This window comes from Haliotis cracherodii, unplaced genomic scaffold (assembly GCF_022045235.1).
Source record: "Haliotis cracherodii isolate W230 unplaced genomic scaffold, xgHalCrac1.p SCAF_2, whole genome shotgun sequence".
Lineage (NCBI taxonomy): Eukaryota > Metazoa > Mollusca > Gastropoda > Lepetellida > Haliotidae > Haliotis > Haliotis cracherodii.
Window position 1 is genome coordinate 53,394,719 of NW_027266275.1, and position 18,330 is coordinate 53,413,048.

General features: G+C 40.7%; 1 protein-coding gene across 1 annotated transcript; it reads left to right on the forward strand.

The window, feature by feature from the left end:
* Nucleotides 1–218: 218 nt before the first annotated feature.
* LOC139469262 (spore coat protein SP85-like) lies at nt 219–2,915 on the forward strand. The gene is made up of 3 exons (XM_071251405.1): nt 219–324; nt 745–952; nt 2,305–2,915. Exons 1-3 carry the CDS (start codon nt 253–255, stop codon nt 2,316–2,318), a joined length of 294 nt encoding a protein of 97 aa, XP_071107506.1. The 5' UTR covers nt 219–252; the 3' UTR covers nt 2,319–2,915.
* Nucleotides 2,916–18,330: the final 15,415 nt, after the last annotated feature.

Below are 18,330 nucleotides of genomic sequence, written 5' to 3' on the forward strand. Positions count from 1 at the left end.
AGAGGTCAATGAGAAGATCTATACCTATAGGTAAAAAGTCATACTGTGCTTCTATTTATCACTTTCACTTGAAGTACTTGGGCGTTGACATTCTTTCAGTGTGCCCACTGAGCCATCATATTTAGCACCACGTCTCTAAGACAACCTTCTCGAGCTTCGTCAGGGACAACGTACACGTTTGCATAACGTCACGGTCCAAGTCCCTTCAGAGGGTATATAAACCCCACACCCGGCTAGTGGAGATCATTCAGCATGAACACGCTGGCAGTCATCGCTCTACTTCTCGTCATCCCAGCCCTGCAAGTGCAGGGTTGGGCCATTCGGGTACGCTATACTACCATTTCCTTTCTTAGTTTATCATCAAGGAATACAGGTTTCTTACATCAAAGCATCCGATATATTCACCTATTTGTATGATAGACCCATGCACCTGCGCTGCACGATATGTCCAGACAGGAAGGTACATACTAGTTCCAGGATCTTGAGTATACCAGATACCGATCGTTATGATCGTACGCATGTTCGTCAGCTCCTCCAGATTTCCGTTTTGTGGGTAGAATAAAAGCAAATCTGTGATCTGATGTACAGTTCACTGTTGTGCGGGGAACAGCACTAAGGAAGTAGTTTTGACTTTGTGGGCAACAACCACATCGCTACATCTTGTAAAGTGTACTATTATGATCTTAATACTAGCTCGTATTTCACGTTTATGGGAATCTGATGTTTACTTTTTTCTTTCCTCAGGTAACGGATCCACCAACGAATCAACCAACGGGTCCACCAACGAATCCACCAATGAATCCACCAACGGGTCCACCAAAGGGTCCACCAGCGGATCCACCAACGAATCCACCAACGGGTCCACCAACGGGTCCACCAAAGGTTCCACCAACGGGTCCACCAACGGGTCAACGAACGGGTCCACCAACGGGTCCACCACCTCCTTCACACCGTGAGTATCCATCCACAGACTACATGTAAAAATACATACTCTGAAATGTGAGATGTATTCAATGTTCATCCAAACTAGAGAGCGTCACTCAGCCATTACAACTGCCCCAAATGTGTTACCAAACGAACATATTTCTCATATGTTTTTCAATCAATTTTAATGGTGGGAAGGAGTGATGGCACAGTGGGTCGCCCCATACTGATGTCCGCGTAGGAAGGATGAGGGTAGAGAATGTTGCCTATAATAACCTATAGCTGTCTGTATAGCATCGTACTCCGGCTCCGATTGATGACGAATCTCTGACAAGCTTATGTAACCGGAGTGGTTTTGTTGAATGAATCACCCAAACGCAGGTTGATTTGTAGATGACAGTTGTTTAATTCAGTAGAATTAAATGAACAGACGCCCAAGTGTATGGCACTGTACCCTATGATGTCACAAGATCATATACGTAATTTGATTTGTGCTATTGTAATAGTGAAGCAGGTTAGATTGGGTGGACTAAGGACTAAGACTGAGGTATTAAAATAAGAGCTGACCTTAAATACATGATATATACATAACTCCATACTACTACATTTACACAATATTATAAGAAATATAGCAAACAGAGAGATATAGTTGCCACGCCATGATATGTAAAGGACCAGGTGGCACACTACGCGGCTCTGCTCTGCAGACAGGGCTGTGTGGTGTTGTATGGACATCTACAGCTAGAGTTATGCTGTCAATCGTCACTATGGAGGTAACTGAGAGCAAGGTATTCAACATCACATGTGAGTCAGGGTTCTCTAATTATATAGCCGGTCTTTTATCTCACTGTTCTTGAAAGGAAGACACGTATTTCCCAGGCAGGGCAAATACTATTCATTCTCCAAGCGTCATGCCTCAGTGACTGTGTGTTAAATCATGCGTGTACACACGGAATGTTTCAGTGTCAGTTGTTGTGATGATATCTAATAATGCGATGCGTCACAGTTCCAGTGAACCCAACACACGGGCCATATACTTATATACCTGCATTATAACTTGTACGTGAATGGTTGGAGTTCGTTCTCCGTTATCATGGCGCTATGGAATCGTCTACGGCTTCGTTTATTGATTGTAGGGGCGGTCGAGTAGCCTAGCGGTTAAAGCGTTCGCTCGTCACGCCGACGACCCGGGTTCTATTCCCGACATGGGTACAATGTGTGAAGCCCATTTCTGGTTCCCCCGCCGTGATATTGCTGGAATATTGTTAAAAGCGGCGTAAAACCATACTCACTCACTCACTATTGATTGTACATAGCTTTAGGTTTTAGAAACATGTTTTAATATACGTGTGAATGCAGTTGGTGACTTGTTGTTTACAGGTACGTCGGTGTAAAGGATATTTGTACTACAGATAGAACATCGCATAATTAAGCCAACCTCATCATACGGATATACAGGCCGCTGGAAACAGAAAGCCATTACATGTTGTTTACTAAATCTAAATATAGTTAATCTGAAGTACACATGTTTATTTGCCTGTGGCTGTCTATGTCGCTAAACATTTGTCATACATGCTACTCATTGAAAGAAATGCATTTATAATGGCATTCATGCGGGTATCTACCACAAGACCGATAATTAGCAACTCACACTCGTCATCTCGACACTGGGAAACTCCAAGTAAACCAGTGCTCACCAGGCACCTTACACATCAAACGTAATCAGCTCAGTCCGAGTCTCTTCGACACCCGCGATTCGCTGAGCAGAATTGCGTCCCTTGGGCACGCCAGAAACCTATGATTGTGGGTACTCAATTCTCAGCCTTTCTCTGCCATGTTTGAACACAAAGCGAATGACGACGAATTTTGATTATGCACCCATGTCACATACACGTAAATATTTTCAGACAAAATCCTTGTTCATAAGAAATAATATGACCAGAGTGGTCAGAACGACATGTTTTTCACAACTGTATACTTATTCACGTAAATAAATTTCTGTTCAAGTTTATTTACATGTTTTGTATATTTTTATCGACTGTCGGTCATGGCGGAATGGTCGGTACACATGAGAAAACGACAGTGTATATTTCCATTACATTCATGACGTTCATTGAATGAAATTATGACCATCATTACCCTAATCATCTCAACGTTAATATCGTGTAACTCATATTTTATACAGTGCTACGGATTGCCAAATATGGCGAGATTAGTAAAGTGGTTACCGCGCTTCTCGAACTTTTTCTGCCATGTTGAACTTCATGCGAATGAAGGCATTTTTTTTATTATGCACCCATGTCACATACACGTAACTATTATGATATCAGACAGCCAATTTAAAAAAGAAATCTGATCTGACTGGTCAGAAAGATTTACTTGTCCCCACTGTACAGTTATTGGCGTAAGAATACTAATGTTTCGTCGGCCACGGAAGTTTTTTGTTCAAGTATTGTATATGTTTATCGACTGTGTATCATGGCGATTTAGCACGGCGCTAGAGACGAAACGACAGTGCAGATTGTCATTTTGTTTATGATGCTTATTTACAGAAAATATTCAAATCAAAGATATGGAAAGATAGCTATAATCGTTAATATTAAAGTGGTATAGTGTATATTTATGGGCAGGAAGTTCATGATCAAAACCTAAACATTGAATGGCCAAGTCCGAAGTGATCGACAGGGCACGTTCGCATCATATCTGTGCCGCGATTTCTTGTCTACCGGTTGTCCTACATGCTCGCCGGTTGAGACAAATAACTGCTACTTTTTTCATATGAAATGACTAATAGTCAAGTGTGATTGCTCAAACTACCTGACCGCGTGGGTGACATGCCCTAACTGTTTCACATTTTGTCGCAAATGGAGATTTCAAAAGTGTGGCCACATCTAACGTGAGTCGACGCCATATTGTAAACAAATTGTGTCAACATGGTCAAGGTCGGTTCCACATGTGGCAGCTCGGTAGGGCTGGGACGGGTAACTCGGATACTCGTGTCGTGTGCGTCCTGAGTAGGCCCCGGGTACCCACATGACTACCCGGACCCGTGGTTAGTCACGTGACATACTGTTTATAATAACATGACATAACAATAAAACTCAATGGTTACACTACAAGATAGTATAGCTATAATGTTCACATTTCTTTCTCACAATGCAGGCATTCGTTCTGACTTTTATATTTTCGAGTAAGGATATAGCGTCTATCAACTGCAGTGTATACATGATCATGTATCTAATAGTTTTTGCCAGGGATGCGGTAAAACGATTCCCATTCGAAATTTTTTTTACCCAACTCTTGAGACCTCTATATAGCGGGTATCCGGGTAGGGCCGGATAATAGGGTGTCGGGTACCCGGGTAGTAAATTTGGACTCGTCCCAGCCCTACAGCTCGCGGCCCCGTTTCTGTCGATGGTACACGCAATACAAACATAATGCAACTACTGAAAACATCAACATAACTTCTACAATGATGACAGCAATACCTTTTTGTATTTGGGTTAACCGCTTACGGATACGCTGTGCTGTTAAGTTCGATTTCGATTTGTTTTTCCTTTCATTGAAACTGTGATAATGGCGCTGTGAGTCTAATGTACATGGTACATGCTGTGATTGTACAAGATAATTGATAACCAATTGTGTATACATATATATCATCAAATACACATTACTAATCTCTTCAGAAAATGGTATATATTATCAGCTCGTATTTCCAACATTCTGCCATGGATATTAGATCTAATATTAATATTAGATTTACAAATTATTGATGTACACTGTACTCACGATTAACGTATGATAATCTATTGCAAGTCTTCAACTCTTATTTGATATGACATCTGAAATGTCAGCAATGAGTAAACTTAATTTCATTTGTTTACAATCTGCAATGTTATTCGAATAGGCTTATAGACAGCCGGTGATTTCCCGCCGCTGTGAATTTGTCGTCTGGACAGGTGCGCGCGATTTGACCTTGCGTGTTGTGACGTGGATGACGTCACATGAAACAGCTGATCTAATGTTGTGGTAGTATAATGGATACACGTGGTTTTATTTTCCAAATAACAATATTCTCTTTGACTGAACTAGAAAGCATATCTAGTACATCACGATTGGAAAATGTCTACGGCGACCGACGAGTGAAGGAGACCGCTTATCATTTGACTAAAAGTGTTGGAATATTTGGCGCAGTTTTCTAATTTTCGTATGTTGACATGTGCTTTTCATATCTGTTTGAAGGCTTGATGTTCCAAAAATAATGCGCATTTAGTTGAGTAAGGGAATGTATTTTTTACAGTGAAAAAGCTGTCAAAATGGATCCAATATTAAACAACCTAGATTTTTAATATTTTAGCTTCATCTATTAGAATCTCGAATGGTTCAATTTATAACATCAACAGTAAAAGTAATTAGATCTATTCACAATATATAGATAATCGATTTCTGAAAGACAAAATGTTTTCAGTGTAAATGTGATTTCGTTTTGATGTTTTATATAGTTTTATTTATGTCTTTTTTCACTCTGCATTATCTAAATTACCAAATACTTCGATCAGTGACATAGTATTAATTACTTTGTTTTGTATCCTTAGTATGAAATAGATTTTTTTTAAAATAGATATGTGTCTAAGAGCAAAATCAAAGCATTCTTGTGGTTCTTTTTTAACCATTTTAATAATAACTGAAAACCATTTATATTAAAGATTTTGCTGGTTAAATTTTCGAAGTTCAATACCAAGAATATATTTTTCCTTTTATGACAAATAATTCCATTACTTTCATTGACCTACGATCATTATCTATTTCAAACTTTTCCTTTAGTAGAATGGGATGGAATGGGAAACTAGTGGAAATAAACTATCACGTATGTCCTTAAATGTACATGTACATACCTATTGCTAGGTGTAAATACACTTCTAAAGTCGTATTTATAAATCAAATGAATAAATGAAAGAAAAAGCATATTTTGAGCAAAGGTCTAAGTAAGGCAGCCAAGTGCAAAATACTAGCTGAGACGAGGATGTATGTTTTCTGGTGGTCATAGTGAAACAATGACATATGGCGCCCGAGTTGCGAGTGATCGAAAATAGGTTTGTTGAATAGATTTGCTGCCAATGAAAACGTTTCAACAATTTTGATTCAGTCTACATGTACTTACTCTTGGGTGGTATTACGTTAGTATAATCTTGTTAATTATTAAGAAATGATAATGATGCCCGATATTCAGCGATGTCAATTTGAGTATTTGTTAGGACTTTTGAGCGATCTTTCACATTTTGTCCTTTGAAAATGTACGATGTCAATTACCCCGAAGTTGCTTTTATCACTAATAAAAGAGCACGGTCATTGAAACATACATGGACGTAACCGGGATTTCTTCAAGATATACATTCCAAACTGTCATTCGTTTTGTGGCATAATCTTTGAAACAGTCTGCGTATGAATTAATCAATTTTGTTTTGACGTCAAAAACACGCACAATTTCATCGGAATTTTTAATCGGTAAATATAATTCACAGAAAATTCTCACTTAATGTGTGTACTTCAACATAAATGTCATATGTCTATCACTGTTAGGACATGTACTTGCCAATGATATGAATTATTGGTCATTTTGATTTCAAACAAGGGTGCTTACTTGACTTTGCTTGCCATATTCGGGTGTTTCCATATTACGATTAATGTAGAAAAGTAGGAAACTTATAATACCAGCACTTTTATCGATGGCCAGACAGTGCATAGATCTTTTGGATATTTGGTGACTTTAGATACTGATGGAAAGACAATCAACTCGAGTTGCATGTTATACAATTTGGTTACACTGTGTGAAGAAACAAAGACGTTGTAACACTTTTGATACAATGTATACGTTTTTGAAACAGCGACGTCATCACAGTGCGGCACTGAGCGGTATGCAGGCTGGCTGACGTATCATGTATATTATGTAAAACTCCTTTAACTGAACAATATATTCCAAAGTATAAAGCAATAATAATTTTTTTTTTTTTGGTGCCCTAGTAGTTTTAAGCAGTCTGACAAATGGGAGATGACAGCATCATGCATGCCAGTATAAGCCGTGGGAAGGTTCGAAGCCCCCATATCCCAGATTATGATCCTTGGCCTGTCAGAACATACACAGGGTCGTGGGTTTTACCACATGCTTCACTTCGGCCTTTCCTCCAATATTTAGATTCCATGTAGTTATACAACTAAACAACTCGCTTACTCAGCATAACCAATCAGGGAGGCTGGATACATTTAACTGAGACTATAGCATCCCATATTCTCTTAAAATATCTTTATCCAGACTCCGTCAAAACAAACGCATAACCACAGTTTTAACTTGGGAAATCACACACATTCACTGCACATGTGAACACTTGACGATTGCTTACATGTTGCCAAAGAGACAACTGTGTCCAGTATAAATATGCTTTACACGGAAAAAGACAGGTCAAGGTCGAGAGAACCCAAAATATCATTAGAGCGTCCTCACTTATTTTTGTGTTTCTCATCTCCCGCCGTCAAAAGTTTCCCTCCTGCCGAAAGAACTCCACTGTAGATCATATATAAAGGGGAGCTGTGTTGATGTTTTTTTACAAAGTACATGTCATGGAAACCTGCACCGGTGGCAATCTCACAGAGGGGCTCTTGTTCTTTGTGTAGTTCGGAGTTGATGCAACCTTGGTCGTTAAAATAGACATAAGTTTCTACCAATTTTTGAAACCTCAATGACTTCAACCTTCGGTGATTCTCTCAGTGATAACAGAGTTAAAGTGTCTTTGTATTACAAAACGCTAGACTCCAACCAACACTGCCCGTTCAAGCTTCCTTTCATCAGACTATACCCATGGTTCACTTGCAATGAGCAAAGTGGTAACATTAACAGTGGTTCCATCTATTCGTACGTCTATTTGGTCATTTCATACTTCATACAAACCTATACTAAACCGATAGGTTACCAAAACTTACAGAGCAGTTACCACTATCGAAAACATATACCAGTGCGTACTTTGATCTGCTGTCCTTTTTCAAGAAGATTCAAGACGTTCTGATCCATATTTCTGTTGCAGACACCTCAGTTTAATCAATGTTTATAATATAAAATAGTTCTGGAATTTGTGTGACATCTGCTCGACTGTTGACGAATGGTTGTAAAATATATGAACTGCTCACTTAGGAAATTGTTTTGTTGTAAAATATAAACTTTATTAGATTAGGTCAATTGTAATTTAATCAATAAAAAACATATTTAAGAAACTATCTTGATCTAAACCTGTGTAGAAAGTTGTTTCCTTGTTCGTTGATTTAAAATATAGTATCCGGTTCCATTTTGTCAGAAGATAGATCTTCATATATATATATATTGTTTCAAATTTAAAGTGATTGTGTTTCCTTTCAAAAGTAAGAATTTATTACAATATGATTTTATGGGGAAGGCTTCTTTTTTTTATATCTACATGTGCTTTCCTCTTTATAATCTTTTTACACAATGTGTTTTAGATTCAGTTTAGTCGACTAGACACAGGTTAAAATTGTCAAATATTTGGTAATGATTAATCTCATTAAAATCATATCTGAGTTTAACAAAGCTTTGTTTAGCGGCAGCGAGGACTAAGATTTGATTTCAATGAGATTGAGTTATGATCGTCAGAGCCTTGAATGTGTATTCTGCAATGAGGATCTATTTTTCTTTGGGGGGTTTTCCGACCAACCCGCTCCACTTTGAAAAATTTTGATATGAGAAACATAAAAATAAAGACGCCATTACTGCCACTATTAACTGCATGGCTTTAGATAGGTAAATCCTAAAATATACGTCATGTCGTCTATACGTTACCTGCAATTCTAAAAACTATATTGTGACTTCAAAGTTTTAATCTGATATGTTATGGGTTGATGCTTATATGCCTTCGGGTAAATCGGTAACTATGATATTCCGAGTGATTGATCATATTTGCAATAAGGCATCAGACGCTTTGGATATTTCCGATTGGTCTTTTTATGTAACATAAAATGTCGCCGCGTGATCCCAATAGACGAACATAAATAACGAACAATGAATCAAGATAGAAGTAAACACGAGACGTGTACATAAACGTCGTTGAAATGTTACACCGCCAACAAGGTAGCAGCAGGTAGCCCCCCGTGTCGTGCCATCAGTGCAGTTAATGGTCTAAGGGAGATAATCGTGTTATGATACACTACTAATAAATAAGAGTAAGGTCCCTTGTATGAGCTCCATACAGTGTGTCAAGTAAAACTCCTCACATCGTGTTGAATTTCCGAGTCCTATAGGGTAATTCAAGCTCTACACAGCGATAGCCCATTCACGCACTGATGAGGAGCTTAGACATTTCTGGTTATCTCCCTTGCTACAAGGTCGAATGACGTCATTACCTTAGTTTGGACATGCGCATATTGTTTGAGACTGGTTTGCTAAGCTGGTTCCCGTCTCCCTATGCGCGTCGTCAACTTGCGCCAATATCGTAATATTAGAGACGGGGCGCAGCTTAACTGGTTTGCCTACCCTAGAGCGCCTGTGCTCCGTCGCACTACTAGCCGATAGCAGGATATGGTAAGTCTAAGATTAGTTCTTGAAAACAGTTTCCTCCTTTTTACACAAAGTACAGCGCAGTGTCCGAAGTTTGCATGTAGACCCTGAAGGGGACGTAACTCAGTTTGAAATTACCAAATAAACTGGTTCCACTGTTGATACACGCCGCAAGTTTAGCGCTTTTTAGCAAGACAGGAGCACAGTCTAATGACCAAGCTGAATTACTTCCCTTTGACCACAAACTTCAAGCTCCTTCCCAGCGCGTGACAACTTCGTTACACTCTCGGTAACATCGCTGCCACCAGTGTGGGCGCGGCCATTACAAGAATCTTGAAATTTGCCCTCCAGCCCCATATGTAGTAACGTTTATACTTCTTTTTATGTCTTTGGGAATGCCATCATATTTCAATTTGAAAAGGTTTACGACTGACCATGTTTTCCAGATGAATTTACTTTGTTGTTTTGATAATCAGATTGGTTCGAGATTGCAGACTAACGGAAAATCAACCAACTTCTCCCTTACATTCTTACTATATCAATAACACGATAGTTTTAATGAAACAGAAATTCAAATTGACAAACGAAGAAAGTAATTTAGCAGCGATAAGTGTTTTCGGCGTCACGACAGTCGTCACTTGTTTGTAAACATAACGGTTATTCGGTTGCGAGTTCAACTCCAAGCATGGTTGTGGCCACCTATTCACAGTGGGGAGATTTGACTGGTGGCAGTGATAGTATAGAGTGCTTGCACAAACTTCACCCAGTGGAATAAAATCGATTGAAATATCCCCCCTTGACCATGACACTGTCTGATCGTAGAACTCGATCAGTTCCATGTGTCATTCTTATTGTATCCATAAAAAAAACATTAAAAAAAGAAACTATCTAGATCTAAACCTGTGTAGAAGGTTTTTACCTTGTTCGTAAATTTACAACATAGAGGGTATATGATTTTATTCCTCCATAGGAGAGTACGAGAAAGGTTATAAGTTAGCAGTGAAGAGGAGAGATTTTACATGGATTGAGAGTCACTTTGGAAGTTGCACATACCATATAGTCTGGCTATCACAGATAACTGGAACAGTTCTTGATCCTCATTGGACAGGGAAACGGGAGGCTGACAGGAAAGGAGAAAGCAAACAAGATCAGTATCGGATCTATCTTGAGTTCCACAAGTTCTACAAGGCCAATGTTGATGATGTCTCGTCACACTGACACAGGGCGTGTTAGAAGATTCTTGAACATTGCCTGTCTCCAGATTGCACACAAATGAACACTGAACTCACACTGTTTCTTAATGTTTGGGTGGGCTTTTGCAATGAACCAGGCAGGGTAAGGCTTTCTGGTGGAATGGATTTTCCTGAAATGTTTAAGGGCGTGATCAAGAGTTAAACGGGTATTCGATTCCTTCTCCTTGTGGTCACCAATGGCTTTCTTTACATTTTTCTTTCAGGAGCTTTGCACGGGAAACGTACCACTAACCATGAAAGCATGTACGAAGGGTAGAGGCAGATACTTCTCCAGAATGTTCAATAAATCCGGGATGAAACCATGTGCATTCATAGAACAGTTGTTCTTAAAAGCGAAGAGACGAGTTAAGAACAGCTGTCTGGCTAGAAAATCGTTTTGGCTGTTGCACAAGTTTCCATGAAAGTACAATTTCTTTGTGTTCATTTGAGACCCAAAGAAGGCCACCCTATTGGTGTATTACAGATGTCAGTCCTTGTTCTTCTAGGCAGGCCTTGGCACATCTTGAGGCAGAAGCGTTGCGATCTTTCAGGTGAGAACTGTTTACCTTAGGATAAGTTGGCCCAAAGGTCACCGCCAAAGAGCGCCCGGAGAAAGTGAACAGAACGAATAAGATTTGCGCTCATGAGACGGATTAAGACCTTTAGAGTGCAGCCAAATTTGGAAGCATGTCATTTATGAGCAAGCATTTTTGTTCTCTCCCAAGAATAGAAGTTGGAATTTAGTTCAACGCCTACGTGTGTTGTGTTCTTCGCCATGGGCATCTCTCTTCCATATAACTGTGCGTGATATTGAGCGTGTTTTGACTAATGGAATGTCATCACATAGCTCTTGTAAGTGGAGAAGGTGAAGCGACACTTAAAAGGGGCACTGATCTAACGCAATTCCCCGGACTGGTTGTTGCCTTTGTTATTGTTTTTTCCCCGTGAGTACCCGGATGATACGCAACGCAACTGAGCATGACCAGAGACTGGGCTACCGTCTGCAAGGACAGCTAAATAAACTTGGAGGCTGGAGGCAATATTTGTTTTACGCATTTTTGAACACGGATTAGTTTAACCGTGATCTATAAAGATTTCGACAAAAGGCGCATGTTAATTAATTTCTTCAGCCTAAACAAACAGACAAAAAGAACGTCGGAGCTCATCGTATGTCGTCATTTGGAAATACCCCAGATGGTTATAGTTTAATAATAAAAAAAGTATCCATGCAGTGAAAGCATTTTCGGATTTCGGATTGCGTCGATAATACGATTACTACTCACTTCTTGTCATCCACGTTTTCTGGTATAACCCTACACTTGTGTATTTGTCGTCATTCACTTGATGCTCAGTTAATGAATTTATTACAGGTACAATTAGTGGTAGCACCACTTAGATTACCTGACAAAGGGTCCCATTTGGCATTTATTGTGTCTGGGGTAATTATTCAATCTAAATCCAGGTTTGAAGTGAGGTGAAATGTGTGTTATGCAATATGCACGTGGCAGCCCAGCAAAAGGGGAATGATCAGTTCATTTACTTTTTTTGTAAATCAAACGGATCGTTCCTAGTCATCAAAGGATTAACAGAAAATACGTTGATTGATTAATCACTGTTATCTTGCACAATGGATATGTCAAAAGGGAGTGTTTACATGTCTAGGTTTACTAAAACAAAGGGAATACACTCATATCATGGCGTGAAGTGTCGATGTAAAAACAACATACTTTGTTCAAAGGGTTAATTAATAATACGTTGATTGATTGCTCATTGTTATCTATCACTCAATGGATTTTTTAGGAACCGTGGACGTTATGAAAATAGTTGTCACGTGGCCTTTCTCAGCCGACCCTTCAGACTTGACACCTATGTGAAACACCTGAAACAATCTAAGTGATCAGTTGAGAAAGGAACACGGGTTATAATATCCCGAAACGATATATATCTTTAAAAATATTTGATTGTTACAGAGACACGTGACATCGAATAAGTTTCTTTGTACAGCTTCAGACGAGTGGGATATTGTTCCTTTGGGTGGATATTCACGGATACATTCCTCGAACAAGGAAGCTGCCCAAAATTTATACACATAAATTTGGTAGGTTGTAATTATGGTATTTGCACTATAAAAAAAGCAATGCCTCGGGTGAAATATTTACCTTGTGTTGCAAGTCAAAATAGTGTAAACGAAAATCGCAAAATTACCAAGCAAGTGACTTATCAAAATGTCGTCACCATTACCGATGCTACCCGCAAAGATACCTACATTTCCTTATTATCTCGAAAACTGTATTTCATTTTGTTGATCAATGTGACCATAAAAGTGACTATTGCGCTTACGAATGGCGAATGATTTCTGCTATACATCCGGGTACTCACTGGGAAAAAAAACAATTACAAAGGCAACAACCAGTCCCGGGGAATTGCGTTAGATCAGTGCCCCTTTAAGCTGTAATTCTCACTTGCTCTTACCATCAGTAATTGGAGATAGGGTGTTATCAAACTGATAAGGGAGATATCGTCCGCTTGAGTTGGTGCTGAGATATGGAGATCAAGAACTATGGATCCTGTCTTTGCTGCTGACAGAATCTCGAGAAGATCGTTGATATAAACCAAAAACAGTTTGGCAGAGAGCACACTTCCTTGTCTCACACTTTTCTAAAGGTTGAACCAATGAGACTGGGGGTTGTTGGCCAGGACACAGCTTTTCATTTCAGAGTAAGCGTAAGTACGTCATTACCGTACTACAACTTCTCGTGACGTACACAAGCAGCCAGTTTTTGTGAGAATCCGTCTGACGCAAACTAGCGACTTTCGGATTGTTATCCTGCCAGCTAACCGACTGAGCTACGCCCACGTTCGTCATGCCTACGACGTTACGGAACTGACGTCGAATAGGTGACGTACACTTACGAAGGTCAAAGGTGTCCATTCTTGTCCAACTCGTATTATTCCGGGAGAAGGGTTACGGAAAGGGGCGAGTGGTGACGAATGCATGGTGTCATGACTTTAGTCTTCGGACACCTACGAGTGACCCCCATGCCATTTGGCACTCTCGTCCAATTCCATAATCGACAGGATACCGAGTGGTGAGGGATGAGCCGATATGGCGCGAACGGCTAGAAGCATCAGACGTTGAATTCATGAGTACGCATGATTGACAGAGTTTTAATAATTTGTTGGGTGATTTTATCACAGAAAGGTGTGGGAGGGAAGACTGTAAGCATAAGGTTGATCACAGTTAGTTACTAGGAAGGCATAGACATGGCTACTGACGCCACCTGAATCATTAGGCCTACTGGCTTGAATTGAAATTCCATAACAGTTTCCTTGTAACCAAAACAATTTAAATGTAGCTGAAAATGTGAAGACAATAATATAAAAAAGGATACCCTGACAAGTGTATTTATTTGCACGCCGAGCGTCTCTTCGTCTCCAATTCTTGAAAATGCTTTAGAAGAGAGTACAATACAACCAACCCCTTCAGAGCTCACCAAGCCTGGTATCCATCCTTGTCAATATAAATATAATTGATTTATTACAAAAGGAGTCCAACGTTAGATGGTGTTCGGACTGGCAACGTTTAGATTAAGGTGTTTTTTCATATCACAATATTTGAAAATGAAAATGCTTTCATAAACTGTCGCCGCCGCAGGCTATATTTAGGAAACAAATATTGAAAACTTTCAACATCGATGGGCTTTTTCAGAGACATCGCGTGTAGCTTTTGGATCACTGAGAGGAGCTTATGCACACTCGATGATCCCTGACGTCACAGGGCATTGTTTTGCCGGGTTTTTTTTATGTCAATGGTAGGAATGTTTTTTTTTTTACGATATGATTTCATCGTGATGGTTATCTTTTATCTACATGTGTGCTTTTCGTTAGATCCTTTCCCAAAAGTGTATAAATTTCGTTTTTTGGTTCAGCTCACAATATTCGACCAGATATGTGTTCAATTGTCAAATGAGAGTACAGATCACACGTTGTGGAATGTTAAGCCTATAGGGCCTATATTGCCTGTTCAGGATGACGCTGTGTCGTACGTGGCGATCCAATTATCCCCATTGATGTTCTATAGGGTTCAGATCTGGCAAGTTAGTGGACCACGATAGAACCTGTATATATTGTGGTTCTGTAGGAATGGTGCTGTATTATATGGGGACCGCCTAGTATTGTCGTGTTGAAAGATACATTTAGCATGGTTTGTAATGGGAACAACGTAAGGCTGCAAGTTGGTTTTCACCATAACATCGTTGGGCCCTTATGTTGCCGTGCACATTCATAGGTTTCTTCTGCCAGTGTAGGCGATTTCTACCCCTATCATTACGCTGCCAACCCCAATCCTCTCAGACTTCCTGCATGCAGTTGGCGGCATTAAGGGGATGAAACAGCGCCTGGTCCCCTAGGAGTCAGTATAATGTGTCCGAGTCGGGTATCCTGTTAAACTGGAGCATGGTATCACAGAGGGTTAGCAATAGTTAAAACAGTTACCTGGTATGACATGTCAGTCATCGGTTAATCATATATAAGTGAGTGAGTATGGTTTTTAGCAATATTTTAGCAATGCATGTCAGGGACAAAAGACAGAGTTTCACATATTGTGCCTATTTGGGAAATCGAACTGGAGAGGATAAGCATTTTAGCTACACAACTACCCTTTGTCATCATAGAGATATTCCCAGCTCACATGATATCAACCGCATGAGAAAAAGACAAAGAGGAAGGCGAAATACTTAAGCATGTGACATCATACTTCTAATAAGAACAATTTTCATGAAGATCTTCACCATATAGTATACCGAACTGCAAAAGAATCGTGGTTTTTCTTTTGCTGTTCAGTATATATACTGAGGTCAGTGTCTATACTTCACAGGATGCTGTGCACAACCTCCCTCCATCACCTATGAATGCTATGTGTTACAGTAGTGTTTGTTTGTTGTTTAACACTGCACTCAGCGATATTCCAGCTATATGACGGCGATCTGTAGACAATCGAGCCTGGACCAGACAATCGAGTGATTGACATCATGAGCATCGATCCACACAATTGAGATCTATGACATGCATCATCCAAGTCAGCCAAACTGAAAATCCGATAGTTACCTAGTCGCCTCTTACGTGTTGCAGTAGTGACTTGGGTCTACTGGGGCTGCAACACTCATGGATGTCAGTCATGCCCTACACCATGTATGAACATTGTACGAACTCCACCACTGCCTGACATAGAGGCAACATTTAGTGAAGACAAATGCAAGGCTATGGTACATGCTGCACACGTTGTCAAGTGAGAAACATTGCCATTCCTGTGAAGACAGATGAGTGCTCATATGTCTGACCACTCACTGGCTTGCCTCTCGCTGGAACCAGGCCATGATACGATTTATTTAAAAAAACAAAAACAATCACATAGCATCTTATGTTCAATGGTGACAAAGGACACAAGTGAAATCCTATCAGTTTGAACCATAGTATGGGTGTTTGGCAGTGGGATCCAGCACTAGATACTCTGGCCAAGATCACTGACACCTGATATTGCTGCTGGCACAAAACAACATTCACACACTAATAACCTGAACTGCTACCAGTCAAAACATGACAGAAAATATTTACTTCATTTTTATTTCATGCCAATCTGATACATATTTACAATCCTATACATATTTACACTGTTAGATACAACTAAGCAACATGTACACAATATACAAAAGCTGTTCATTGGTGTAAGTCAACCAGGGTCCTTGTGAGGGCATGTTCGTTTTGTGTGACCTGAAATAACAAAACACATGTTCGTATATAGTGCCTGAGGTACAGAAGACACCTTTTCAATATCCGAAAGTAAGAAAACTTAATGGAAGTTTCTACAGCTTCTCATCCACACAGCTCCCAACAAACAACCATGCTGAGGAGTGTGCTCACCTTCTACTCCACACAGCTCCCAACAAACAACCATGCTGAGGAGTGTGCTCACCTTCTTCTCCACACAGCTCCCTAAAAACAACCATGCTGAGGAGTGTGCTCACCTTCTACTCCACACAGCTCCCAACAAACAACCATGCTGTGGAGTGTGCTCACCTTTACTCCACACAGCTCCCAACAAACAACCATCCTGTGGAGTGTGCTCACCTTCTACACCACACAGCTCCCAACAAACAACCATGCTGAGGAGTGTGCTTACCTTCCACTCCACACAGGGGGCACGGGTGGCCTAGTCGTCTAAGGCGCCGCGATTCGCTGTACAGAGTTGCGTCCCTTGGGCACGCCGGAAACCTATGATTGTGGGTTCGAATCCCGGTTCGCCCCGATTATGTTTCTAGGTTTGTCAGCACCATACCCGTGCTCCTGGGTTTCACCGAAGTGATAAACGTCTGAGACCTGCATCACTTTGGGCTTTCCTCCCACATTAAGCTGACACGCCGCGACATAACTGGTATAGTGTTTAAGGCGGCGTTAAACCCAACTCACTCACTCACTCACTCCACTCCACACAGCTCCCAACAAACAACCATACTGAGGAGTGTGCTCACCTTCTATACCACACAGCTCCCAACAAACAACCACACTGAGGAGTGTGCTCACCTTCTATACCACACAGCTCCCAACAAACAACCACACTGAGGAGTGTGCTCACCTTCTATACCACACAGCTCCCAACAAACAACCACACTGAGGAGTGTGCTCACCTTCTACTCCACACAGCTCCCAACAAACAACCATGCTGAGAAGTGTGCTCACCTTCTACTCCACACAGCTCCCAACAAACAACCACACTGAGGAGTGTGCTCACCTTCTACTCCACACAGCTCCCAACAAACAACCACACTGAGGAGTGTGCTCACCTTCTACTCCACACAGCTCCCAACAAACAACCATGCTGAGGAGTGTGCTCACCTTCTACTCCACACAGCTCCCAACAAACAACCATGCTGAGGAGTGTGCTCACCTTCTACTCCACACAGCTCCCAACAAACAACCATGCTGAGAAGTGTGCTCACCTTCTACTCCACACAGCTCCCAACAAACAACCATGCTGAGGAGTGTGCTCACCTTCTACACCACATAGCTCCCAACAAACAACCATGCTGAGGAGTGTGCTCACCTTCTACACCACACAGCTCCCAACAAACAACCATGCTGAGGAGTGTGCTCACCTTCTACACCACACAGCCCACACTTCCTCTTCTTCCCTGATGGACCTCCAGCTTCTCCAGAGGCAGATCTCTTCCTCCCTCCTCCTCCATAGCCACCACTTGGACCACTCCACCCACCTCCCCCACCCCCACCACCACCGCCTGCAACATTATGGAGCTGTCATTAAAGACACAATGTGAAACAGTATAAAACTTCTAGAGTGAGTTATCGGTTGACTAATAGCAACACTTGCTTAGCCGTTAACTGTTTTCTTAGAAATGTTATCTTCGGACACAGCTTTGAACAGTTTTACCTTTATGTCATGGCATGTTAACTTCATAAGGAAAGCCCATATGGCACTGGCCAGGGATAGAAATGTATTTGTATTGTCATTAGCCTACAAAAATAATCTGCTGCAGAGTTGCCCTCTACCTAATAGTAAAAGTGGGAGTCCATAAGGAAATGTCACTAGTGCATCCTAAATGT

Excerpts from the sequence above, each read along its gene's own strand:
- LOC139469262 (XM_071251405.1), top strand. The coding sequence starts at position 253 with ATGAACACGCTGGCAGTCATCGCTCTACTTCTCGTCATCCCAGCCCTG. Across the intron at positions 325-744 it reads TGCAGGGTTGGGCCATTCGG|GTAACGGATCCACCAACGAA; the intron begins GTACGCTATACT and ends TTCTTTCCTCAG.